At 35.4% G+C, this 27,563-nt stretch overlaps 1 protein-coding gene across 3 annotated transcripts; it reads right to left on the reverse strand.

Moving 5' to 3' along the window:
- Positions 1-8,133: 8,133 nt before the first annotated feature.
- On the reverse strand, positions 8,134-13,552 carry LOC133292591 (transcription factor PIF4-like). 3 transcript variants are annotated; one of them, XM_061491018.1, is made up of 10 exons: positions 13,365-13,540; positions 12,650-12,739; positions 11,650-12,556; positions 11,469-11,567; positions 11,319-11,384; positions 10,956-11,021; positions 10,577-10,870; positions 10,329-10,455; positions 9,683-9,771; positions 8,134-8,445 (listed from the first exon to the last, which is right to left on the reverse strand). In XM_061491018.1, exons 2-9 carry the CDS (start codon positions 12,718-12,720, stop codon positions 9,767-9,769), a joined length of 1,635 nt encoding a protein of 544 aa, XP_061347002.1. In that variant the 5' UTR covers positions 12,721-12,739; positions 13,365-13,540; the 3' UTR covers positions 8,134-8,445; positions 9,683-9,766. The 3 variants fall into 3 exon arrangements, with proteins under 3 accessions (XP_061347002.1, XP_061347003.1, XP_061347004.1); XM_061491019.1 differs by lacking the exons at positions 8,134-8,445; positions 9,683-9,771 and having other exon boundaries at positions 10,348-10,455; positions 10,577-10,711; positions 10,801-10,870; positions 13,365-13,550; XM_061491020.1 differs by lacking the exons at positions 8,134-8,445; positions 9,683-9,771 and having other exon boundaries at positions 10,361-10,460; positions 10,577-10,711; positions 10,801-10,870; positions 13,365-13,552.
- Between the last annotated feature and the right edge of the window lie 14,011 nt (positions 13,553-27,563).

Raw genomic sequence — 27,563 nt, forward strand, 5'->3', positions numbered from 1 at the left:
TCAATGAATTGGTCAAGTTTGCCAATTATAGAGGTGCCCTGCCTACCCCGTAGTTTTTATCTGCTAAGTTTCAGAGAGGGCTGAGTGAAAAGATTGCTAAGAGGATGTCAAATACTGCAGTAAGAAATTTTGCTGACTTAGTGACCCAGTGTGAAATCCAATACGACAAAGGATCAAGAGGTTAAGAGGACGGCTGGTCCTTTTGGTTCTAATTATAGAGGTAGCTACCATCATAATAATAATAGAGGTTGGGGGTTGCAGGTAAGGCAGCCTCCAGGTCAATTTAAAAAAGGAGGTGGTCAGAGGGTGGGTACAATGATAGGAACTCTACTCCTAAGTGTGAGAGATGTAAGAGATACCACAGGGGCCCTTGTACTGCGGCTCCTAATTCATGCGCTTTAAATGTGGTAAGGTTGGGCATTTTGCCAGGGAATGTTATAGCAATACTGGGCAGGCTGCGAATCTACAGGCCTTGCCATCTGTTCCTACTGTGGGACGTGTGTACACTACCAATGTGCAGCAGACAGAGAAGGAACCAAATCTTGTGAAAGGTATAATTTTTATCTCTAATATTGATTTATCTATGTTGTTTGATTCGAGAGCGACACATTCGTTCGTGATGGAATATGTTGCTAAGGGCTTGAACTTAAGGGTAACACAAATGATTCCCTTTATGCATATTACTACTGCTAAAAGAGAGGTTAGTGATTCCTCCTTTATGTGTAAAGAGGATGGGTTTGTCTATGAAGGTAGGGGTTACACTATTGATTTGATTATTTTGCCTCTGACCTCTGTTACTTTGATTTTGGGTATGGACTTGTTGTCTCAAAACTGCGCAATGATTGATTACTGCGGAAAGAGGTTGATACTATCTCACGAGAAGCCCTTTATGTGTCAGTCTCCTTATTTGTTTGTCTGTCAAACTATTAAAGCCTTGAAGGCTGGTGATCTGGGTTATGTATTCTTGGGTGGATTAGTTGGTGACAAGGAGCTAGAAATTTCAAGTATTCCAGTGGTTAATGAATTTGCTGATATATTTCCTGACGAGATACCCGAATTTCCACCTGAGAGAGAGATTGAGTTCTGTATTGATTTGTTGCCTGGTGTGGGGCCTATCTCTTTGGCTCTATACCGGATGTCACCACTGGAGCTAGCTGAGTTGAGGAAGCATATTGAAGGACTATCTGCAAAGAACTTTATCAGACCGAGTGTGTCTCCATTGGGAGCACCGATGATATTTATGAAAAAGAAGGATGGTAGCATGAGATTGTGTATTGACTACCGGCAGTTGAACAAAGTTACGATTAAGAATAAGTACCCATTGCCACGTATTGATGATTTGCTGGATCAGTTAAAGGGTGCCTATGTATTTTCTAAGATTGATCTCTGGTCTGGATACCACCAGATCCGGATTAAGCTGGAGGATGTGCCTAAAACGTCCTTCCGATCCAGATACAGACACTTTGAGTACCAAGTGATTCCTTTTGGGGTTACTAATGCCCCTGCGGTGTTCATGGATTATATGAATCGCATTTTTAAACCGTATTTGGACCAGTTTGTGATAGTATTTATTGATGACATCTTGATCTATTCCTAAAGTAAAGAGGAGCATACATAGCATATGAGGACTGTTTTACAGTATTGAAAGATAAGAAGTTGTATGCTAAGCCATCTAAGTATGAATTCTGTCTATCTAAGGTGCAATTCCTGGGTCATGTTATTTCTGCTAGTGGTGTTGCAGTGGATCCAAGTAAGATTGAGGCGGTAAGTGACTAGGAACAACCTAAGACTGTGACTGAGATCAAGAGCTTTCTGGGTCTTACTGGTTATTATCGCAGGTTTATAGAAGGGTTTTCCGTTATGGTATTGTCGTTGACCCGATTGACACGAAATGATACTCCTTTTGTGTGGACCCAGGAATGTGAAGATTGTTTTCTGACACTTAAAGAGAAGTTGACTACTGCTCTTGTGTTGACTCTTCCTAATCCGGAAGATGAGTTTGAATTATATTGTGATGCTTCCAAGAAAAGTTTGGGGAGTGTTTTGATGCAAGAAAGAAGAGTGGTTGTTTATGCTTCTAGGCAGTTGAAGCCACATGAAGAAAATTATCTGACGCATGACTTGGAGCTTGCTGCTATTGTGTTTGGCTTGAAAATATGGAGGCATTTTCTATACGGGATGAAGTTTGCTGTGTTCAGTGATCACAAAAATTTGAAATATTTTTTTGATCAGAAAGAGCTTAACATGAGACATCGGAGATGGGTTGAGTTTCTAAAGGACTATGATTTTGAACTGAAATATCATCTGGGTAAAGCTAATGTGGTGGCAGATGCCTTGAGTAGGAAGTCTGTTAGTTTGTCTCATATGATGATGTGGGATAATGAAGTGATTGACCAATTTAGGGATATGAGAGTAATGGATTTCTTTCGAGGTAGGATTTGTGACATTGAGCTGATTAGAATTAAGAATGAGTTGCAGGAGAAAATTAAAGAAACACAAATACGGAACGACAGTATCAAATATTTGAAAGGCCAGAGTGGCATATCTGTGAATGAACAGGGGTTATTACTGTATCAGGGCATGATTGTTGTTCCCAAGGAGCTAGCATAGGAAGTCATGGTTGAGGCCCAAAAGGGTCAATATGCTATTCACCCAGGTGCTACAAAAATGTATCAAGATCTAAAAGTTAAGTTCTGGTGGCCTGGGATGAAAAAAGATGTGGCAGATTATGTGTCAAGGTGCTTAATTTGTCAGAAAGTGAAAATAGAACATCAGAAATCTGCTGGTTTACTTCAGCCACTGGATATACCATAGTGGAAATGGGAGAGCATCTCTATGGATTTTTTTGTTGGGTTGCCTTAGACTCAGGCTGGTTACGATTCAAATTGGGTTATAGTGGAAAGACTTACGAAGTCGGCACATTTTCTGCCAGTTCGAGTGGATTTCTCTACGGAGAAATTAGCGAAATTATATGTGAATGAGATTGTAAGGCTCCACGGGATACCAGATAGTATTGTCAGTGATCGGGACCCGAAGTTTACTTCATGTTTTTGGGGAGTCTTGCAGCAGACTTTTGGCACTCAACTCAGGCTGAGCACTGCGTATCACCCGCAGACTGATGGTTAGACTGAGAGGACCATACAGACACTTGAGGATATGCTGAGAGCTTGTACACTAGAGCAGGGTAGTGCTTGTGATATGTACTTGTCATTGGTGGAATTCTCGTATAATAACAGTTTTCACTCCAGTCTGGGCATGGCACCGTATGAGGCATTGTATGGAAGGAGATGTGGTACTCCTACTTGTTAGACTGAGGTAGGTGACAATGAGAGATTTGGTCCGAATTTTGTGCAGGAGACTACAGTGCAGTTTAAAATGATCAGAGAAAAACTTAAACAGGCACAGAATTGGCAGAAGAGTTATTATGACAATAGACACAGACCGCTGGAATTTGAAGAAGGTGACCATGTATTTGTGCGATTATCTCTGGTAACGGGTGTTGGTCGTGCATTAGGCGTAAGGAAGCTGAGTCCTCGGTTCACTGGGCTGTACCAGATTATGAAAAGAGTGGGATTAGTGGCATATCAGCTTGCCTTACCTCCACAATTATCGAATCTACATGACATTTTCCATGTATCTCAGTTGCAGCGTTATTTTCGGATGAATCACATGTGGTGATACCAGACGATATCGAAATTCGGGAGAACCTAAAGACTCTTGTAGGTCCTATTGACTTCCTTGACCGCAATGAAAAGAGGATGAGAAACAAGAATATTTCAATGTTAAAGATTCAATGGGAAGGATGTACACCTGAGGAGGCTACTTGGGAACGGGAGGATGAGATTCTCCGGCTGTATCCTGAGTTAGTGGACATGTATGATTTAATTTTGCGGACAAAATTTCTAAAAGGAGGGGTGAATATAACACCTCATATTTCTTAAACATATATTTATATATTAAATATGGATTAAAGGGTAGGATTAGTGAAAATCCTGAAATTAGGGTCAAAATACAAAGGAAGGGTAAAACGATAATTAACCAAACACGTAACCCTAGGAAAGTAAAATTGAGTAGGAGGTCTCAAATGGGAAAACTAACCCTGAAATGGATTCAGAACGAAAAATTGAGTGATTAGGCAAGTTTCTAGAAATTTGATGAATAGTGTTTTTAACGGGTAAAAATACCGCGGTGCAGTTGCATCGTAAAATGTGTCGAAAGAATTATTGATGAATTTGGTTGATAACTTAGGCAATTTTGAGTTGTGATTTCATGACTTTGTGAAATGACTTGATGGTATGAATGTGTAATTGAGTTGTGGAGTATTTGTTTGAGTTAATTATAGGATTGTAAGGTGTGTGGAAGGGTGAAATTAGATTGAATACCCTTAGGTGTAGGGACATGATGAATTTGGCCTATTGATGTCATTTAGGGTTTGATGGTGTAAAAAATTGTATAATTGATGTTGTGTAGTTGTGTATTGGTTTTAAATGAGTTGGATGTTGTTTGGATGCATGAGGTTTGGGGATGGAACCATTGGATAAGCATAAGTGTAGGAATTGGCCTAAAAGAGGATAATTTGAAAAATGGTGTTGGGATGGAGTTGGATGGAAAATTGGACTTGAAATGGTGTTGTGGTAACCTTAGAATGCTAATGGTAAATTAAAATAAAATTAAGAAAATTGTTTGGTAATTTTGGCCTTAGTGGCCGAAGCTATGCTTGTGGGAGGGGGTGTTTTGGTGCTTTGTAATTTTGGTTAATTGCACCGTGTTGATGATCCTTGTGTGATCACTGTAGGTTGCCTCCCACGGAAGTGAATTTGGAGCTTTGAGCTTGGTGGGTTGCCTTTGGTCCTGAACCAAAGGGATTTTGGTAAGTGGTCATGATTATATGCATGAATATTTAATGAGCATATGTAGGCTTTTGGTTGATTATAATTGTATTGGAAATGGCCTATGTGTAGGCATTTCTTGAAGTACCAAGCTCGGGGATGTATTAAATTGGAGCTATCAAGCAAGAAGGATTAATCAGGTAATCCCTTGGTACTGGGGTTTAATCCCCCTGTGTGCTCCACCATGCCCCTTGAGGGTAGTGGTTGGAGGTGTATGTTGGTAATGTAGTATAACATGTTCATACATTATTGTATGTTTAGTGGTACATATGAAGTACTGTGTCTCTGGTCAGTAGACAGTTTGCCTTCGAACATTACGGGCTTCCACTGGATAGGTCTTCATGAGGGAGTTCCAGTTGACCTGGGATCATGGTGTGTCATCCATTGAGGAGCACACTAGGAAAGTCTCGAGTGTATATGGATGGAAGGTGCCTTGGTTGATGTTCTGGGAACACTTCCTTGGATTGGAACCCGTAGGCTATATGCCGAGGCCAATAGGCCGGATGTTGCGTGGTATTGGCATTGACCATTCCAGCTTTATCGTATTTTATTCCCTATGCTTCCCTACTTCACTAAATCCCTTGCTTTATCTCATTTTGAATGTTGTATTATATTATTTATATGCATCAAAGTGAGCCATTGGGTGGAGTAATCACCTAAACCTCTGGGTTACTGAGATATATCCGTATATCTCATCCCATTTTGGGGACTTTATTTCAGGTAGTGCCAGTGGTACCGGAGCGGCGGGCAAGAGGCCCGTAGGATGAGCTTGGACATAGAGTCTAGTTTTCATTTTGTGGCCATTGGGCCTAGGCTAGACTTAGGACATGAACATTGCATGTGATCTAGGATTTATTATTTTCACCTTTGTCCATTACACATTTTGTCCAAGTTTAGTCGTTATTGCTCATGATTTATTTCGAGGACTTATTGTGTATATTTGAAGGATTATTGTAATTGTTGTAAAGAATCGTTGTAAATTGTATATTGAGACCTTGTGTAATATTGAAGCATGCTATATGATGAAAGGGCAATAGGCCTATTCTAGGATATGATTTATGTTTTATGCCAAAAGAATGCATGCAAAGGAATTAATGTGATTGAAATGGTTTAAGATTTGATAATTAAATTGATGAGTTGTAAAGTAATTTATTTGATATAAATTATGAAGGGTTGTAAGAGCACCAAGACATTGCTGGTCCTTGAGTGCCACCCATAATTATTAGGTACCATTTGAGGATAGATAACACACTTTTAAAAGTGGGATATGTTGGAAAAACAAAGGAGACACTGGCGAAATTTCTATAAAATGACAGATTTTGAGTGTACTTTGGGAGAGAATATCTCCCTCCACAAAATTTCAATAGGGAAAATTTGAGAACCATTGGAGCAGCACGCTGCCCTGTAGAAGCCGTGGAACACAGACTGCCCAAAATCCCCTGCACTTGGGGGCTGTCACTGTATGTTTTTGCGAAAATTATTCTCGTTTCATTTCTTGGTCAAATTAAGTGCATGATATGTAAAATTGAAGCTTGAGGTGTCTAGTTTACTGTATAAAAATTTTAAAGCAATAGGTGGAGTGATTTGTCCGGAATCTTGCAAAGAGTGAGGGATGTTTGGAGCCCGGTTTGAGGTTGGCTGACAGATTTGCTTGTCCAACTTCAAACGGTGATATCCGGAGCAAACGGGAACTTTTATTGAGCGTGTGATTGCTTGTTAGAAAGATAATTAAGTCTATAATAACATACTAAAAGATGGAAAGTGCGCGGCATTCGGATTTTCAGTAGTATCTAGAATACCGAACCATGTTCGGATATATAGAAACTGTAAAAGTGAGATTTAGACTAAGTGGGTTTATGGGAACCCCTTAGTGCCTTGAGAGGAGTATAATATGATATTTCGACACTTGTTTTAATTATTCCGCAATTAGTTTTCAGTTGCAGTCACAGCTTTTATTCGTTACGCTTTCTTGTTGTTTTAAATGCTCGCGTAATGAAAAGGAAAAAGTTTACTCGCATTTTTATAAATGAATTGTTGTGATTGTAACTGCACTTAATATCATAATCAATGTTAACAATACCGATGTACAACGTGCTATTACAGTGTCAAAGGGTCTTATCTCTCTCTCTCTCTCACACACACACAAATATATATATATGTGTGTGTGTGTGTGTGGAATGATCCGTTTACAAATTTTTGCAAATTAAACTATATACTCCCCCTGAAGAACATATTGTAGTTTGTAAGAGTTTGTAAACAAAAAATTTGTAAATATAATATTCGTCTCTCTTTCTCTCTCTCTCTATATATATATACGAGGGTTATATTTACAAATTTTTTGTTTATAAACTCTTACAAACTACACTATGTTTGACCGGTCATACACTAATCAAGAGTGTATGACCGATCATACTTAGTGTAATTTATAAAATAATTTACAAATGGATCATTTTCCATATATATATATATATATATATATATATATATATATATATATATATATATATATATATATATATATATATATATATATAAAAGGATCTTAATGGAGCCGTCCTTACAGATTTGTATATTAAAGTTAGTTGTTTCTTTATGAAAGAAATTAACTCATTGACATGAACTGTTTTTTTTCTTTTTCTTTTTTGATAAACAACATGAACTGTTTCTAGTTAATAGAAAACAGACAGAAAATATGAATATCTATCCAAAAAAAAAAAAAAATGAATATCAAGATTTTAGTTAGTATGTGTTTAAAAGATTGTTTTTTTTAATTTCACTTCTCTTTGTAAGTAGAAATTAGGCCAAACAAATTTTTACAAAAATTCTTATAATAAAAAGGATTTTTTTTTTGTGATAATGAAAAAAAAAGAAGCTAAAAAAAAATCACTCCCCGTTAAATCCGACTAGCGAATGTGAAGTGAAAAAAATCCTTATACACAGCCTTACCTTTGCATAATTGCAAAAAAGTTATTTTTTAGTTTTTTTTTTTTTTATAAGAAGAAGCTAAAAACTCCTTTTAAAATCTCTTTTTAAGTTGTATCAATTTTTTTTTTTTTAAATAAACAGTTTTTTTTTTAAATAAATAACTTTTAAGTTAAAAAATTTATATAATCATCAAATAAATTCTAACTTTAATTGTAAAGCTTTTTTCTAGCTTTTAACTTAAAAGTAATTTTTAACTTTAAAAAAAAAAATCTCAAACAGACTTAAAAGTTTATAGCATTGAGCAAAATGAATTCTCTCGTGAGAAGTTCAGAAAGAATCATTGCCTATTTCAGCAACAAAATTAGCTCATCATGTTACTTTCCCAGATCTACAAACAGTACTATATTCTCTACCTGATGGAGCATAAGAGCTAAGAACAAAATTGGCCCATAATGAAGGACCTATCTATTACAATTTCTCAAAGTTAGACAACACACTCTAAATTAGATAAAAATTTCATTGCCACCAAACTATACAAATTTAGAGTAAAACTTGGCTCTTGCAGGGTTGATTCCACCAGCCAAACCCTCCAACCAAGGATGTAACTGCTGTTTAGTTAAAGGTGGAAAACCTGGAAAGTAGAAAAGGGAAGCAATGAATAAGGAACATAATCCATTGGACACAACTAGTGCAAATGGAGCCATAAAGTTTGGATTATGATATGTTAAAAAACCATGACCAAAGGTTTTTTAGTGTTAGTTGCTTAGGTATTGATTGTTAATGGTTACATATTCTGAGGGGACCACAGTTGCAACAATAAGTCATGGATTGAGTAAGTGTCTATTTTTGAGGTCCCATGACAAGATAAGAACTTGGAACAAATATTTAGTGGTATCCAAATTTTAGCAGTTAGTTGACTACCTTCAATTTAGATGAAGGGACCACTCCCACAACATTTATTTGCAGCTTGACTAAAGATAAAGCATCACACACAAAGTGGAGGGTACATATTCAATTTTCGTGCCACATTTTTAGGATAAGGAAAAAATATATATATAAAGTTCAGCATTCAACCTGTAATAATTACAATATGACGACAGCTGAAAAATGTTGAGGAAATGATTTCTATTTGAGAGAAAGAAAGGAGCAATTAATCATGCATCAGGTAACCTTTTCAAACTGATGCATGCTCACCAAACATATTGCTTTTTAGTAGAATATGGTTACTTTGGTCATGCAAGCACCCTAGGAGGCTAGGACATACTGTAAGCAATGGAAATGCACGGAAAAAAAGATGACCTAATCTAGTTGAAAAAGTCATCCCCATTAAAAGGTAGCATGATAAAGGCTACCTTAGTTTTAGTCCTTTCATATTAACTAGATATTACATTTCAAACTTTTAATGGCTTACATATCTTCAAATTATTGCCCTGCTTTTACTGTGCTTACACGCATCTAGCATAAGAAAATCCACACAAATATTATATTCCATTTAACATAAAATAAGGAGGATCCTTTCACATATCAGAGTCCAAGAGATTAATAGCATGATATGAAAAGAACAACTTTATTACTTTTGGCAAGTCTTCAAGGAAAGAATGGTCATATTATCCTTTTTTTTTAAGGTAACAATTTTTTACCAAAACCAGTTTCTACATTATTATAGCATTACATGGAAGGTATCATTTTCTTGAGGTATTCATCTTAGACTAGATCTAGTAATTCTTTTCTTTTATTTTCATTTTACCCCTTTTTGTTGTTGCTAATGGTTTGGTTTGGACAATTTGTACAATCACAGACAAACTCATATATAAGTGATTTGTCTACGAATCTAATGGTATATTATATAGTTGAGCAGGCAGACATACTGTGAAAGCATAAAGGGCTTCTTTCATCTTGCAATTATCTTGTTATTTACTCCGGAGGTCCTCATAAGCATGCTTCTAAACTAATTAACCTGTGAACAATGACAAGTAAAAACTGTCAATGAAAGTTATAGTATGAGAATAATCAAGTGAAAAAGGATTCCAAAAACAAAAACAAAAACACTCTTATATAAATAGGTGGGAATTAATAAAATATAAAACTGAAGAATGCCATGAAATGAATTGTCTTGACTAATTTGTGTTAATAAGTACTGAAATTGGACCCTCAATAGAAGTTCTTTGCTATGTAAAATTTATAATGATGATCTATATCTGACTTATAATATGAATATAGCAGAGCAAAACAAGAACAATTCTCGCTGCCAACCATTGTTTGAGGCTATGCAGAAGCCAAAATCACATGTGTAAATCATTCACTTTTAATATGCCAGTGCAGAATGTTATCAACCACAAGGAATTTAAATAGATTCTAGAGCAAGGATTATTAGAAGCAAGTTGTTTCTTATCCTAGCCAGAAAAATGTTCATTGGTTGTCTACATGGGGAAATGCATCTGTTTATCCACAAGCAAAAGGCGAAACCTTACTTTGTTGTAAGCCGGAGAAAAGAAAAGTAAGTAAGTGGATTACCCATTTTGCCACTCACAGAATCATCAATATTAGTTGCTCCAGCCAAGGGTCCACTGCTATTGCTTGGCGGAATCATTGTTTGACTATGTTGCACTGCCTGGGGACAATATCTGAATGCATTCATTGGCTGCACTACGAAACCAACATAATTTCAGTAGGTAAACTATCAGAAACTTATCAAGAAGACATAAGGGTTTTTTTATGCGGGAAAAAATAAAATTAAGTTCTTTTTGAAAGAAACCAATTACCTGAGAGGCATTTTGCATAAGATGATAGCCCATGTAACGAGCATATTGCTCTGAAAGAGCTGGATTTTGTATCTGACTTTGGTAATTAAAGGCACCCAAAATAGGAGTTTGGCACATTGATGTCTGGTTTGGTGTCTGAGACATAGATATGGATTGGTCAACTGGCATTCTTGGCAATTGCATCGGATTGTGAATAGGAGGAAAAGGTGTAGCCATTCCCATACCCATTTGTGTCATATAGTGCTGAATTCCTGGAAACATCACTGGTGCCATGCCAGATCCCATCCACATAACCTAGCAGCAAGAACAAAATTGTTTATTTCAATTCTTAGCAATGTGAGACAATTGTTGTAGGTAAGAAAATATATGGCACATGTACCTGAAGTTGTAACTGAAGAGATTTCAAGTATTCGATTGCTTCTTCTAACATTGATGCTTTGTCTGTCTGCACATACATCCCTTAGTTTTTAAACCACTATGATTGAATCTTATAAAGTGAAGAATCAGTTTCTACACACTTGCATTTTGCCTTTTTCACTTGACTGTTTCACACATTATTTTATGTGCATATGGTCCAATTGTTTTGTGCTAAATATCACAGCTCTTTACAGAAAAGATTTCATTTTCTGATTCTCTCATTCTTTTAAGCACATTACATATTATCTTTGTTAAGTGTTTCACTTTCAAATCTCACAAAGAAAATGTTATGACAGTATAGTCAACATGCATTATGATAACAAACCTTGTTACTGTGAGGTATGAGTTGTTGCAATGCCTTCATCTTTTCATTGATCCTATCTCTTCGTCTCTGCATCAGTAAAACAATATTGTCACAGGTAAGAATAAAGTTTACAAAACTTTCAGTTTAGCAGAAAGTGCCAAAACCCCCCACCCTTTCTGACAGATTATGCACTTCAGCAGCACGGTTCCTTCGGGCCGATCCTGCCCGTTGAGATGCCTTGTTTCGAACTGCAGATTTGAGTTCTGTGTCCTATTACACATAAAGTGATAGCTCAGTGTGCCAAAGAAATAAGAATTTAATCATGAAGGTAAAATAGAGAGGGAGGCTTCACCTCACTTTGTTCCTCTGAGTCTTCTACATCTATCCCTTTCCTTTTTTGGCCCTGGTTTCTTGTAGATAGAGAACAAGTTTTTCCAAGACTACTGCCAGAGCCACCAGAAGATGAAGTCATAGTTGGTTCAAGCATATCTGATTTCCCTTTCTCATTCTGAGGAAGTGTTCTTTGACCATCATCTCTTACAGCTTCAGGTTCGGCTGTTAAAGTAGTAGTCCAACCCCCATTGCTCGATGCCCGGCTTACATCTGGGTCTTGGGGGATTTGATTGCTACCACAATAACTTGAACCAACTGTCATCACTGAGCACTCTCTAATTTCACTTTTTGGCATATTATTACCAGTAATTTTGTCTCTTAAATGTGCATTAGCAGATGCTGAAGAAACATTGGGGGGTGCTGAAAAGTGAGAAAAGTTTAGGACCTTGTGTGATCCACCCAAGTTATTGTTTTTCTGAGATGAATCAGAAACATGGAATCTTGGGGCAGGCATAGGAATTCCTGAGAATTCATGAACACCAGAGGGTTTCATATTAGGTGATTGTGAACTTACAGGAACATGGTGGGGAGCACTAGAAGCTTCCAATTTGGAAAACTTTCCCTCTTCAAATTGCCTGATTTGCTTATAAGACTCAACTTCAGAAGGTGGCATTTCAGATAAAAGGTTTGAACAGAATTCTTGTTCCAAAGGATCCTCAAGAGGGTATTGGATCCATGAGACTGTCTCATCATCTTGAATCAAGTTACTCGAGTTTGCAAATGGCTCATTAGTCTTCAGTGTTGATTGAAAATTTTTCTGAACCTGTCTTGAAGTGAATGAATCCACAACTGGTTTCCTATGTGTTTGGCTGTGCAATACTACCTGGCCATTTTGCCATAGGAGTTCTACAAGTTCTTGGTCCAACCTGTAATATTGACCGCAAGGATAATTATAATTTAAGCAAAGTTAATTGGGACAAGAACAGTATTCAGCTTTGATAGAGATAAATTGCACACACCCCGTATTCTTCTTTTGATTGGTGATCAAGGTATCACTCTCAAAATTCCAATCAGGAACACTGTTGTTCATGGCTAACCAAACCAGTTATCTGTTTGCACCAAAAGAAGAGAACTTTAGATTCTGTATAAAAAATCAAAACCAAAGACCCTTTTCAGTGCTAGATTTTGACTCCATGTGAACAACCTTTAAGAGCAGAATAAAATAATCTGCATAGACCAGCCAACTGAATAATCAAATAAAACAAATTTTTAAATATCAAAAGAAATAATAAAATAAAAGAAAGGCTTTGGGAGTTTGGGTCATGTATGGAACTTTACCAGCAGAAGAGAGAACAAACCAATGAAATGAAACCATAAGTAGTTTTTGCCATTCTGAATCGTTAAATAAATATAGCACCTAAAATACAAATTCCAAGGACCCCAAATAGGAAAATTCAACTCTAAATTACAGTTGAAAAGGTACAAATACATTTACAAGCCCAGAGAAAGAAAAACAACGAAATTCAATAATAAAAACATTAAACCCAACAAATTGGGAAAAATATTTGAGACATAGAAGACTCATAAACAAACACCAAACAGAGAAACATAGAAAAACAATTTCCAACAAAACAAATTAAAAAAAAAAAAAAAAAAAAAAAAAGATTCACAAATCACTGAAGACACAATGAGAATGAAAATTTATTATTTTGAGGCAAGAAAAGAGAACCACACCTGAGCTAAAGCAAAGTGAGTGTTTTCTAACTTGTTGGTAGCTACAAGCTACAAACAGAAGCTCCTTGTTTATCACCTCTTTCTCTCTACTCTAGTTCCCTCTCTCTGAGTGTGTCCTTTGTGAGAATAAATTGGGGAGGAGAGTTTTTAACAGCAAAAAAGACAGTGACATCACCAAACAGAGTCAGTGATAGAGAGAGAAAGCAAAAATCCCATGGTAAAATGGAGCTTGTGCTTCTCATCAGCGAGAAAAACATGGCTCCACAGGTGTCATATGATTAATGTACATGGACCAGTTGACGGCTATAAAAATATGGGAAAAACTATCTTTTCTTTTTTCAGGTGATGGAGTTTAGAAGTTTGTCTTTAGACATGAGATAACTTATCTCCTTTAATATGAGATTAATAAAATCCTAAAAATATACACATTTTTTTTAAAAGAAATTTCACAATAAATATATTAATATTTAAATATATAAAAGATAATGTCAATCATGTGAACTCTTAGATGTGTGTATTGTTATTATGTTATAGTAGATAAAATTTATTTTATATATATATATAAAAAAGTTGTATGAGATTTATATTTTTTTTTCTCTTCTTTCTTCTTATATGTGCTCATATAGACCCCATATATTTTTGTGTATATATAAAGAGTTCGTTTTTTTGCACTGCAGATAAGTTATCTGCACTAAGTTCAATACGACGTAGTTTTGGATTGAAAATCATGGTATTTTTGTAATTTTAATTTATTTTAGGGTTATTATAGTATTTATAATTATAATTTTTTAATCTTTCAATCTCAAAACGACGTCGTTTTGAAAGTAAATACAGATAACTTATCTGCATTAATTGCTAAAATATTTTTCTATATATAAAAGATAAATTTACTCTTACAATATAGAAAAACATTAAATCTTTATTGAATAATTGAAAGTTTCATCGTGCTTTGGATTAATTGGTAAGCGTTGTTTTATCTTAACAAATATTTTCTAATTTAAATTTTGAGTATATAATTTTGTTAAAAATATAATAAAAGTTTTAATTTTATATGATTCAATTGAATTAATTGACTTGTTGATAAATTATTAAAAAAATTAAAAGAGTTATGATCTTTTTTATAAGAAATTTATATAGATACTACAATTTTTTTTTGTGGGTTGATTATTTAAAACAAAATGAAGAGCTTGTTTGGATCCTCTTATTTTTAAGTTAGAAACTATTTATAAGCTAAAGCTTAAAAAAAGAAGTTTGGAAATTATATAAAAATTTTAGCTTAAAAATTACTTAAAAACACATATTTCAAGAAAATTATATCTCTCTCTATCTGTATCACTCTTCATTTAAAAAAAAAAAAGCATACAATTCAAGAAAAACAGATAAGAGCTTAAAAAAAAGCTCCTCCTAGAAGCTTTTAATTTTCAGCTTTTTTCTTCATTAAAAAAAAAAAATTTATTATAAAATTTTTTCCCAAAATCTATTTTACCTAACTTATACTTATAAATAAGTATGCAAGTAGTTACGAAATCTAAAACTCCAAGCACATGGTGGGTGCTATCTCAAGTTTGATGGAGGGTGATGCCACTTGGCAGTGACAAGCTGTATTTCTATTAGCGTTAGGGAAATGATAAGGGACAGCATTGTCAGATAAAGAGTGGTCCACATGCTCATTCAAATTATCAAACACCGAGAAGCCACTACTCATTTTATTACACTAGTTCATTTTTTATTTCTTGTGTTCATATTTTATTTTGCATTCTGGGATTTTCCACATGTGCATTGTTGTAGTTAGATTATTATCTACTTGGAACACTCAATTTGAAGAAATTTGTGTGTGTTAAAGTATTGTACTTCTAAGAGATAGCTGTGTTGTGTAAACGAATGTCAACCTGACACAGGTTTCCATTTTTCACGAGTCAGTTGAAAAAATTATTGGGTAGTACATCATCTATTAAATTTAGAGGACAGTGATCCATCCAGTTATATTTATTATATTTTTTAGTTAAATTAATATAAATCCTACTTATTTTAGTTTTTAATAAAAGAATTTATAATATAAGATTACTAAAAATTTACTCGTACTGTTGCACAAACCCTCTAGGCATTCATGCATACAATAAATATTTCTAAATTTGATGGACGGATGAGACTAGAAAAAATCTTTCAATATTTTTTCTCTGCACAAAAAGTTACGGAAAGACATAAAAATAAAATGTAATTTTTATTACATAATTCGAGTTATAACCAGTGTTAGCGTTAGCGTCCAACACGTGAAGGGATAATAGAAGATTTTCCCTTTATTAATAAGTTTTTATCATGAGTTGACTTTGACTCTATGCCTTTTTATTTTACATTGAACATTCAAAAGTTAGTAGTTCAAAGGTTTTTTTTTCTGTTGATATAATTCTAGTTGGTGAATACATAAAAGAAATAAATTCTAAACTTGAGCTGCGGGTAAAATATAAGAAATTTTAAAAAAATTAATTCAGTATTAAAAATATAAATTTAATAAGACACGAGTTATTAATATTCTATTGGTGAAGATTGGAATCACATCATACCACTAATTGTAATATTTAAGTGTGTCAGATATATTTTTTAAAGTCATAGAAAATTAAGGGATATATAACACATGATTTAAGTTGTGTTAAGAACCATTTCAACCAAAAGTTAAATTAATTGTTTTATATCTCTATAACAAGTTGGATAGATGAAATTAATAATTACTTGAGATATAATTTGTGATCATAAAGTGCCTGTGCAAGAAGAGCGGTCTAACATTCAACCCTCTGCTGCCAATCCCCATATTAATGCCAATCTTGTCCCTCTACGTTGTGTTCCACGCCTCCACCTATATGAATGGAATTATAATCATTGTCGAGTAAGTAAAAAGTGTCTTAAGAATCTTATCCTCACAAACAAGAGTGATCCTTCACAAGTCAGAACTGCTATTGAGAAAAGAGTTTAAGAGATATTATTCTGAAACTAGAATGAGTTCTATCACAAAAGTGAGAGCAGTCCACTAAATTAGATGAGAATAACTTATTGTAATTCATTTTAGTGGGTGAGGTGATAAGTGCAATTCTTGTATATACCAAAAAAAAAAAAAAACTTTAGTAATCCTATTTTCTAGTGGAGATTTATTTTTGGACCTTTGGTCCAATGATTTTTCTCTTATATCATTTTAGAAGGGTTTTTCATATTAAATATTTATGTGCCTTGTTAAATCCCTAAGGATCAAAGGTTGCTATATGATTTAGGTACTAGTTTTGTCTATGAACGAAATAATTGTAGGTGGTGGTATATCACTATGCACAAGACGAAATATAAAAAGCTAATGATGTATATGTGCATAATAACAACGAAATAAGATTAGGGTTTCAAAGAACATACTAATATGGTTTAACTCTTTATATATAGAAAGATTTTACCTTGAAATAGATAAGGCTCAATTTACCTTTCTGAACAAGGGGTTATAAGTTTATAACATGGGTGGAGAACATGCCTCTTTATTTCTTCTTCTGAAAATTTGTTGTTAATTTGTCTGATTTTATATTTCCTAACACTACTATACTCGTTTATTAAAATTAGCAATAAGTGAAACTGATATGATATTAATCATATGAGAGTGAATAAAATAAATATATTTAACTAGATATATATAGTTTTTAACTTTAATAAACTATGTTGCACCGATATTGACACGGGACACGAGATACGACATGACACGACACTCCGACACGTTAATTTTAAAAAATGTTAAATTTCGACACGTTGTGACACGTTTTGATATTATATAATATTTTTAATTTATGTAGTGTATATTATATTTAATATTCAATAATTTAACAGAAAATAAAGCTAAACTTATAATACTCATCAATTTTGCAAAGAAACATAAGATATCTCAATTGTTTATATTAAACTCAATAAAATAGTAATCATAATCCAACGAATCTAATAGGTAGAACTCAAAATGCAACGCAACGTAACTTTTGAACCTTTTTTGAGTCTTTGCAACGAGTATTAGAGTGTCGGAGTGTCGGTGAGTGTCAGAAAGTGTCGGACACGACACGTTAGAGATTTTGAAGTGTCAGTGTTTCATAGTTAATAAATAATGTACGAAAAATTCGAAACAAATATTGGGCAGAATAAGTAAAAAGTGAATCCAGTCCCGTATGACAGCTCGATCTTATTCCCCACTCCCGGTTGTCAAAACATACAGCGTACGAGTATGAGATACGTATTTTTCTTATTATAAATAAAAAACATTTGGCTCTCCAGTATTATTCCATTCACATTGTATGAGATATAAGTTTTTTTCTTTTTAGGTATAACTACCTTGATTACTTCTTTGAGCTTAGTCACAATTAAAGTTTATTGTCCCTCACTAAAGATGTATTTGGTGGCCCGTGAGAATCAAACTCAAATTTTCTCTCCCATTTTACTCAACATGTATTGCCAACTGAATTGTACCCATTGAGTTAGATGTGTGTTTTAAGTAAAGGTGTATGAGTACAAATTATGTGTAAATGGAGAATTATTATATTTCTCACACTACAAGAAAAAAGTTTATTTGTGATGAAAAATTTGGTCATAAATGATAATTTTTGACACAAATAATCAAATTTCGTCACAAATAAATTTGCGACGCAAAAATTTGTAACGAAATTTACTTGCGACGTAGGAATTTACGGCGTAGAAATTTCATAAAATTTCTTCACTAGTAAAATTTTTTCTTGTAGTGTCATGTGGATGTTGTGTCTTGGATAAATTATTAAACATTTATTGACTGGTTGGTTTGTTTTGTATTAAATGTTTTGAATTTCATTAAATAATAAATATAACTAGTAGTCAATATAGACAACTGATTTTGGGTACCAATATTCATTTAAAACAAGATTATGACAATCAAAGTAATTTGCAAATAAATAACATTATTTCATGCTTAAATATTAACTATATATACTTATATAAAACAAATTCTTCACTTTGCTATCTTTTTGTTTCTAATGATGATGTTAATTATAATTTAATAATTTGATGCAAAATTAAGAAGGATAAAATAATAAAGATATCTTATTAATTACGTTATGGATCCATTTGTGGACCCTACAACTTCTAGAAGACAAGAGATCAGGATAATCCTAATTTAAATATAAAAGACTTCATCCATTAAGAGTCCAAATGTTCCCCAAACTCTCGCACCTCAAGATAAACTCTTTCTATAAATAAAGGGTTAATTTCTCAACCCTAGACTGCTTTACTGTCACTATGCACATGCATCATTCCTTCTTGCTTCAACCTTTCTCTTTGTGTTGTGTGATCTATCACCCTTTGCAGTTGTCTCTTCAATAGACTCCGCTAGCTTACATATCCAACATTATTCACGATCCTCTCAAATTAAATATTGGTGTCGTCTGTGGGAATCGAGACCTCCACCGTATAGTTAAAACCTTTATCGCACAAGGTTAGACAGTCCATCTAGGACAGAGAGGATGACAGCCCGTTCACAGACCATGTTTTGGTCGTCTCATTCCCCCAAGGATGGTAACAACCTCCCTTGATTCAATACAATGGAACCAAAGATCCACAAAAACAACTGCACACCTTCAAGACAACCATGTACTTGGCTGGAGCCAAAGATATATTCACGACTAGAGTCTTATCTTCTTGCTTACTGGGCTAACCCTGCATCGATTCAATGCATTGGCATTGCACTCAATCAAATCATTCACAGACCTCTCCCAGAAGTTCTCCAAACTTTGACACTAGTAGGATTATTCGAAATCATCCTTGCCTTATTTAGAATTTGATAGAAAGGTGAGGATTTACTTCGTGATTACCTGAATAGGTTCAACACAAAGCCTTAAAAGGTTCATAACTTGGATGAAATTGTGCATCTTCACCACTTCATTGTCAGACTCCATATTGGACCGTCCTCTAAGTCTTTTCACAAGACATCAGTCACTAGCCTGCCCAAGTTCAAGGTGAGACCATCCAAGTACATCAATGTTGAAGAAATTAAAAAGGCAAATGTCGATTTTGAAGAGAGTGAAGTACCAAGAATAAGGAGGTCTACCCAAAGAACATTGACATTAGTCTTGCTAAAGGGAGATATGAGAGCTACACCCCAAAAACATATCAAGGTCCAAGATTTGGAGAGAAGTTGTCCAGATTGAATTGTTATGCGTAGAAAGGCCACACCCATCCAAAGTCGAGGTAAGGTAGATAAAATTAAATTTTTTTTCTTTTCATTATGGTTATGGTTATACTATAGATGAATACCGAGACTTATTCGAGATGAAAAGTTGAAGCAATACATCATCCTCACTCAGGGATGAAGGAGAAATGGAAAGCATCAATGTAACAGGAGTAGAAGTCACATTTGCAGTCCCAAGAAAGGCAACAGGAGGAAAAAGCATCCAAAGGACGATGGCTGAGTACCATCCCAATCCCACCAGTCATCCAATAACGATTAAAGCTAAGAACTCGAGATCAACATCAATACATGGGGGAGGGGGCGATTTGGCCAAAGCATGAAGGAAATAATGTAAGTCAGGTTGAAGCTTAACTTCAAAGAGCATATAAACAAACTCAAGCTGCCTTCACTGGTCTTTATTGAAAAAGATACAAAGGGAGTGTTACCAAGCTGATACTTTCGTCAACTCAAGAAATCTATTCAACTTCAAAGTAAAAAAGAACGTTGATCGACATTGGGACCTCGTTTGACATCATATTTTGGGATGCTTTTAGAAGTTGAACTTGGACAAGGAAGACCTAAAGCCATGCACTGCTGAGTATAACACCTCACAATTTTAAATCAAGTAATTAAAATATTAAGTGAGCAATCAAGTGATGGATTAGTGAAAATCCAAAAGATTAGGCCAAAATACAAAGAAAGGGCAAAACGGTAATTAGCCAACACGCAACCCTAGGAAGATAAAAATTGAGTAGAAGGTCTCAGATGGTAAAAATAACCCTGGAAATGGGTTCAGAACGAAAAATTGAGTGGACAGGCAAGTTTCAGAAAAATCAGTGAATAGTGTTTTTCGCGGGTAAAAATACCGCGGTACGATTGCACCGTAAAACGTGCCGATTGAGTTTTGAGCTCTAGGTTTCAAATATGAGTTAAAAATGGTCTAATGAGTTAGGAAATATGATTTCTTATAATATTCGATGAAATTAAGACAGTTTGGGGAAGCGTGCCAATGGCGCGCATAATAGCTTAAAACAGTGTTTTCTCCGAACGAATGGAGGACTCTTAATTCATCTGATCAAGCATATTTAAAGGGGAATAGTTAATGTTAAAAATTTGAGTTTCTAAATAGGTTGTGAATTTACGGACGTTTAGTGGAATCGGAGGAAAATTCGGATTAGTTTTAAATCGCGTAAGGTGGCGGTGGGACCCACCCCACTTAAGTGACTTAAGCCACATGTGCTTGGCACTATTCATGCATCACTTTCCTCCCTCTTCTTGCTCAAACCCGCAGCCACCATAGCCCTTCCCCTCCAAGATTTCATTTCACCATAACTTAGCCATTTCTTCACCAAATCCATTGATTCTTGTCTTGAAATTTGATGGAAATGGCCTTCTAAATCCATTGGTGGTACTCCCAAGCCTTGAAAGCCACTAGATTTTGAGAAAAACCCTCCCCAAAGCTGCGGCCCTTTCCTTTAGATTTGTGAAAATGGTGTTGATTGATGCTCCAATGGTGGAGTATGTTTAGGAGGAGCCTTGTGCCAAGCTTTTGGGTGAGTTTCCTTGTGTTCCAATGGTTTAATTTTGTGGTTGAATTTATGAACCCTAAAGAGGGCTTGTTGGATTGATGTGTTTAGAGAGCTCAATTGGAAAATGTTTGTACATGAATGTGTCTTAGAATGATGTGTAGTAGCCATAAATGCAATAAAAATTATTGATGAAAAATGTGAATTTTTAACTTAGAAAATTTTGAGGTTGTCATGACTTTGAGTTTTGAAAATGTGTTAGGATTGGATTGATGAGTTGTTGTATGATTGTATGTTGATATAATAGGATTGTATGAGGTGTGGAATGATTAAAGTTGTATGGAAATTCCTTGGAATGCCATAGGGTAAAATTCGATTCTTTGAGGAAAGATTGAGGAATTGATGTTGAAAAATGATTTGGATGATGATTTGTGTAGTTATATGGTGCTTAGATGGGTTGTGTTGTGCTTGGAGAGTGTTTGAATCAATGGAAAAAAATGAATTGTGTTAGAGACCTAAATGAGCCCAGAATGAAATATTTCGCAAAACGATGCGTAAATGTCGGAAAACGGAAAAACGACGATTGAACTAGCCTCTAAACAACCTAAGGGAGTGTTATAAAATGAGAAAGAAAATTTAAAAAAATAAATCTCACATTTACACTACAATGGCCGAACCATCAAGGGAGGATGGGAAGGATTTTTGTGTTTTTGCGTTTTGATACTATTTGACGAGTACTGATGGATGTACATTATTGTATAGGTTGCCGTACGTCGACCTGAATCCCGAATCTTGAATCAGTGAATTGCCCTTGGTCCGGGACCAAGTGGATTGAGGTAAGAAATTGGTTCATTGCATGTGTAATTATAAATTAACATGTATGGGTTGAACTGAGAGTGATTGGGAATGTCCTCTGTGTAGGCATTCCGCTGTGTACCGAGTTGAGGGATAAGCTGCTGCGGAGCTTGTGGAAACACGAATTAAGGTAACCTCTTGGTACTGGGGCTTGTTCCCCTTTTCTGTTCCACCTTTCCAGTTGATGGTAACGGTAGGAAGTGTGTATGAATAGTATATAACACATGAGCATGCATGCATTATTGCTATGGGTACTTATGTACCGAGTCTCTGGCCAGTAGACAGTTTTATTAGCCTTCGGGCATTTTCGGACTTCCGCTGGATAGGTCTCCAGGAGGGAGTTCCAGTTGACTGCGGTCATGGTGTGTGATCCGGGTAGGAGCACACTAGGAATGTCTTTGGCGTTTTGGTTGGTTTGGGCATCATGGTTGTGGTTTCTGTGAACACACCTTGGATGATACCCATAGGCTTATATATGCCGAGGGCGTACGTGGAATTGGGGTTACCATCCCGTATCGTCGTATTTTGTTCTCTTTATATTCCCCATTCTCTAAATCCCTTGCTATATCCCGTTTTCAAAGTGGTTGTTGTATTCTATTGATATGCATCGAAGTGAACCATTGGGTGGAGTTTTCTCCAGAACCTCTTGGTTACTGAGATATATTCGTATATCTCACCCCGTCTCGGGGCATTTATTTCAGGAGGTAGCAGTGGAGCAGGAGCTTCGGGCAAGAGGCCCGCAGAGTGAGCGATTGAGCGTTTCTTATTTTGCATTTTGTTGGCCGTGTGGCCTAGGCTAGACTTAGGGCATGAACATGTCATTTGTATTTATTAGTAGCTTCATTAGCATCTTGTTCATGCCATTTTGCCTAAGTCTAGTAGTGATGTATTTGGTTATGTTGTCTTTTAAATTAAGTTGAAATTTTAGAAGAATGTAATTTGAAGTTTTAGTTTCAAGTTGTAATTTGTAAAGCCATATTGTAATAGTATTGATGCATGTCTAATTATGATGGAAGGGCCTTAGGCCTATTTTAGGTTATGATAATATGTATGATGGAAATATGCATGAAAAATGTGTTAGTGATTGCAACTACTTAAGAATGATTAATATGGACTCTATGTTTAATAACTATAAACTGGATTGGGTTGTAAGTGCCCCAAGGCGTTGTTGGTCCTTGTGTGTGCCACCCATTGGATTATTACTGTATTATCATGTGTTTATTAGGTACATTTGAGGTTTAAATGATCTTTTACAAATTTGGGATTATTGGAAAAACAAAGGAAACTCTGGCGAATTTTCTGTAGAATTGACAGATTTTAGGAAAACTTCGGGAGAGCATATCTCCCTCCATAGAGGTCCCCTAGGGACGTGCCATACGCCATTTTGAAGGTTGAGATGTCCTCTACCTTGTGTCAAAATTTAAGGAAAATCTGGGTTGATATTCGGCCTGAAAAAAATAGAGAAACACGGACTGCCCATGTGCCCCTGCACCTGAGGCAGATTCTGGACCGGATTTGGGAAATTAATTCCCGCTTCGTTTCTCAGTCAAATTGAGTGTGTGATATATCAAAATGAAGTTTTAGATGTCTAGTTTGTAGGATAAAAATTTGAGAGCAAATGGTTGAGTCGATTGAGTGCAGTAATTCGAGCAATGTGAGTGGTTTGGAGCTGTTTTTGGGGTTGTTTGGGCTAATTGCTTATCCAACTTCAAACGGCGATAACCGGAGCAAATGAGCTCCGAATTGAGCGTATGTTAGCTTGTTAAAAAGGGAATTAAGTAACACAAAGATATAATCTGAGAAGAAGGGTTGGTTGCGATCGGTTTGGTCGCAGAAAAACTTAGAGTGAAACATGTTCGAATTGGTAAAAAACGTAAAGTTGGAAATTGGCTAAGTGAGTTTATGGGAACTCCTTAGTAACTTATAATAAGTAACGTAAGTGATAAAAATAGTTTAAATAAGTCTTCCGCAAGAGTTTACGGTTACAGTCACAGCTTTTAATTATTACGCCTTTTTATGTTTTAAATGCTCGTGTAATAATCGGAAAAAAATTTATTCGCGTTTTATAAATGAACTGCTGTGATTGTAACTGCGCTTAATATCATAATTAATGTTAACAATACCGGTACGTAACGGGCTGTTACATTTTATGGTATCAGAGCAGTTTTGTTAGGGAACTCTGATAATGAATATATAGTTGTGTTGTGTGTTGCATAGTTGTATGTAGATTCTTATCGATTACTGCATATGTGATTCCTTAGTGTGGGTCTGATCAACCCATTCCTTTGTGTTACATGCGTAGTCATCGTAAGAAGCCTGCGTGGCAACCTTGGAACACCAAATGTAAGTCCTTAGCCTGATGTTGTGGATGCAGTGTTGACTGCTCCATGGACAAGAGATGGCAGTAAGTAAAATATGAATATTATAGGACTTATGGGAAACAGACTTAAATGTTTCGTCTGACCTTGTAGATGAAATTTATAATGCTGGATTATAAGTGAAAGTTGTAAACAAATCTATGATATGTACGGTATTGCATGGATGAACCTTGTAGTACCATGAATAATAAAGATATATAATTGAGATGAGTCCATAGTATGGAAATGGTATGGGTAAAGCTTCCAAGTATGTGTGTAGTATAGTGTGTACAATGGACTTGGTGAATAGACTTCATCAAGGTGAAAGGTTTAGAACCTGTTGGATTATTGAAAATGGTGAACAGATATGCTTAGGCATGAGTTTGAATATTTTATGTTGACTAGAAGTTATAAGTCCTTGATGGATGATGTACACTTAAACAAAGTGAGATGGTTCATGCAGAGAAATAAATAGAATAATTGATGATTAATCCTATGATCCATGATGGAGGTCTCTTGGAAATCTCAGAGAATGAATATCGTAATTTAAATGGCCTAATTACTTGTGGATGTTGTAATGCATTGTGAATAATACCTAATGGCCTGATGGCCAGTATACCTATTCTGATGAATAAACGGATAATAATCCAGTGATGGCCTAAGTGCCAGTATACATATATATGTATGTACACCTTGTGACGGCCTGAGCGCCTAATTATCCGTGTTGAGGTAAATTATTATATATATTTTTTTTTGTAAAAGGACAAAGAGGCCGAATGAAATCCCCGATGATGGGAAGTATCTGAAGAGATTGTATGATTAGAGAATGAGCTAATGTACAACCTGATGGGAAATCATGTGATTAGTGTATGAACTAAGTTACAATAAAGTGTGGAATTATGTGTTTAGCAAAAGAGCTAATGTGTAATGTCAAAACAAAAATGATAAGATTAGTTAATGAGTTGAGGTATAAGTGTTAGTGCAAGGATTGATATAATTTTGCAGTGCACGGATTGAGGTGAAATTAGTCCTCTGGGATAGGACGAATATGTTTAGAAGATCCCTGTGTGATGGGAAGTATATGTGAGATGTGTACAGAACTTTGAGAAAATTCTTGATTCACGGAATAGAGATTATGTTATGAACTATGCCAATTGAATAGTCAAAGTAAGAGAGAAAACAATCTGTGAGAAGAATAAGCAAGGAAGAGATAATGGACTATAGATTTGAACGGTAATATGACAGAAAAAACTATTAAAAGTTAGAAAACGTGTATGAAATTACGAAGAGAATGTGAATTATGATAATAGTGACTTATATGTGAACTATCAGTGAGAAGAATGAAATGAGAGAGTAAAACGAATTGACTATATATATAACAGGGTATATTATACCACTACTGCTATGATTATGGGGATAGCCCCATGTGAATATACCAAAGATATTTTGCTGTTATATACAGAGTGATACAGACACCAAATGGACTGGGTCCATGTGTGATCTGGAGTGTACGGGGTACCAGTTTTGCCGTTATATACGGATATGTTATAAGTATGAACTCCCCTGTGTACTGGGTACACGTTTGCTGTTGTATACAGATGTGATGTAAATATGAACTCCTCTATGCACTAGGTGCACGTTATGAGACTTGATATTACCATCTCTGTGCGGCCTATGTGCCCGGAGTGTGTAGCCATCTCCGTGCGGATTATGTTCCCGGAGACTATTATTATGTTATACGAGTAATATGAGATGAGGAAGTATCCCGCAGTGATGAGACTGCTATTATAGTTGAATTGATCTACACAAGTGCACAAATAAGAAACGTTGGGAATACTAATAGAACACAGTCAGCAGGTGGTAGGTTATCATTACTGCATGGATTATATGGGTGGATTCTCTGATTGGTGGGTCATTACATCTGGGGCCCTGAGGACAGCAAGAGCTCGAGCGGTTAAAACCTGTGAATGTTGTTACCCACTGTATTGAGAGAGTTCTTCCATGTGATTAACGCAAAAATGAGGTCAAATGTTTGTAAATGAACAAAATACGTCAGATTTGGATATAAGAGGTGAGGCATAGTGTGTAAGAATTTAGAAGTGTGATAGTGAAGCACTATTGTGGGTGTAAAGTAAGTTCGATGAAATAATTTCGGCTCCAAGTGAGGTAATAAGTTTGTTGGAATCCTCGCTTTATGATAAAAGAGATAATAATGTGATTTAATGTTGACAGATTGAGTGAGTGTCCTTCTAGGAAGGCTGGTAATGATCAAGAGTTCAGGTTAAAGGAGTGTTATATATAATCGCATATGCCACTTATGGTGGAAAGTGTGTGGAAAATGCACAATGTTGATGTTGTTTTGGTTAAGTATTAATGAGGTATAGCTGAGTGCTGTGGTAGCTTTGAATATTCCGAGAGACTGATATACCAACCGATGGTAAATTGTATAAGTAGTGGCAAGGATGGATTTAGTTTTATGTGACTTGATAATTAAGTTTCAAAGATTCCTATAGAACGAGACTTGCATGTGAGAGACATGGCATTTTAAGGGTCCATCAGTTAGTAGTGAAATGGCTTGGTGTGGTTGATTGATTCGAACAACCAAGATGATTGGTGAAAGTTGGTGAAAACTGTAAGGTGATGTTATATTGAGTTTGACATTCAGGATTAAATGACGATGATTACGAAAAAGTGGTATAAATAAGTTGAACATATGGTTAAGTTGCAACGTCGGAGTGGAATAAAAGTTGAAAATAGTTAGTGGGAGAAAATATTAAGCATGAGGCCTTCATGTGGAGGTCATTAATGAGTGTTGTGTTTAGACTGTGAGAGGTCTAAGTATGGAGTTGAGCTGGTTGAGTTGGTAAAGTCGAGATGGTTAGGCTAATAAAGAGTTTAACAATGAGTGTAAATTATGAATATGAATTTGTAGGTGGAAAAATTTCATGAGTATTTGTGGTCGAAAGGCCTTATAGGGCTAATCGAAAATATAAACTATGATGAGTATTGTTAGTTTCGTATCACAGAGAGAAATATATAGTTGTGAGTACCTAAAAAGAGGTGAAGGCACGTGACAAGGAAAAATAAAGTAAATGAGTATAGAATTTAATGTGAATCGGAATTGTAGGACACGACAAAGTGCCTTTGAAACTAGAAAGCATGTGCTTGGGTGAAAGCCAAGAAAACAGCGAAATGATAAGAGTAGTAACAGTAATGGAAAGAAATGGTTGTTGGGGTATTGTCAAAACAGTGAGGACAG

Source organism: Gastrolobium bilobum, unplaced genomic scaffold, assembly GCF_033153095.1.
Source record: "Gastrolobium bilobum isolate Gb01-03AN ecotype WA unplaced genomic scaffold, APGP_CSIRO_Gbil_v1 utg19015, whole genome shotgun sequence".
NCBI classification, from domain to species: Eukaryota; Viridiplantae; Streptophyta; class Magnoliopsida; order Fabales; family Fabaceae; genus Gastrolobium; species Gastrolobium bilobum.

What these genes read in the sequence shown, in the direction of transcription:
- LOC133292591 (XM_061491018.1), bottom strand. Translation starts at nt 12,720, where the DNA reads ATGAACAACAGTGTTCCTGATTGGAATTTTGAGAGTGATACCTTGATC. An exon ending in TGCATAATCTGTCAGAAAGG is followed by an intron (nt 11,385 to 11,468) that starts GTGGGGGGTTTT and finishes TTACTGATGCAG; the next exon opens with AGACGAAGAGATAGGATCAA. An exon ending in TTATGCAAAATGCCTCTCAG is followed by an intron (nt 10,456 to 10,576) that starts GTAATTGGTTTC and finishes TTCGTAGTGCAG; the next exon opens with CCAATGAATGCATTCAGATA.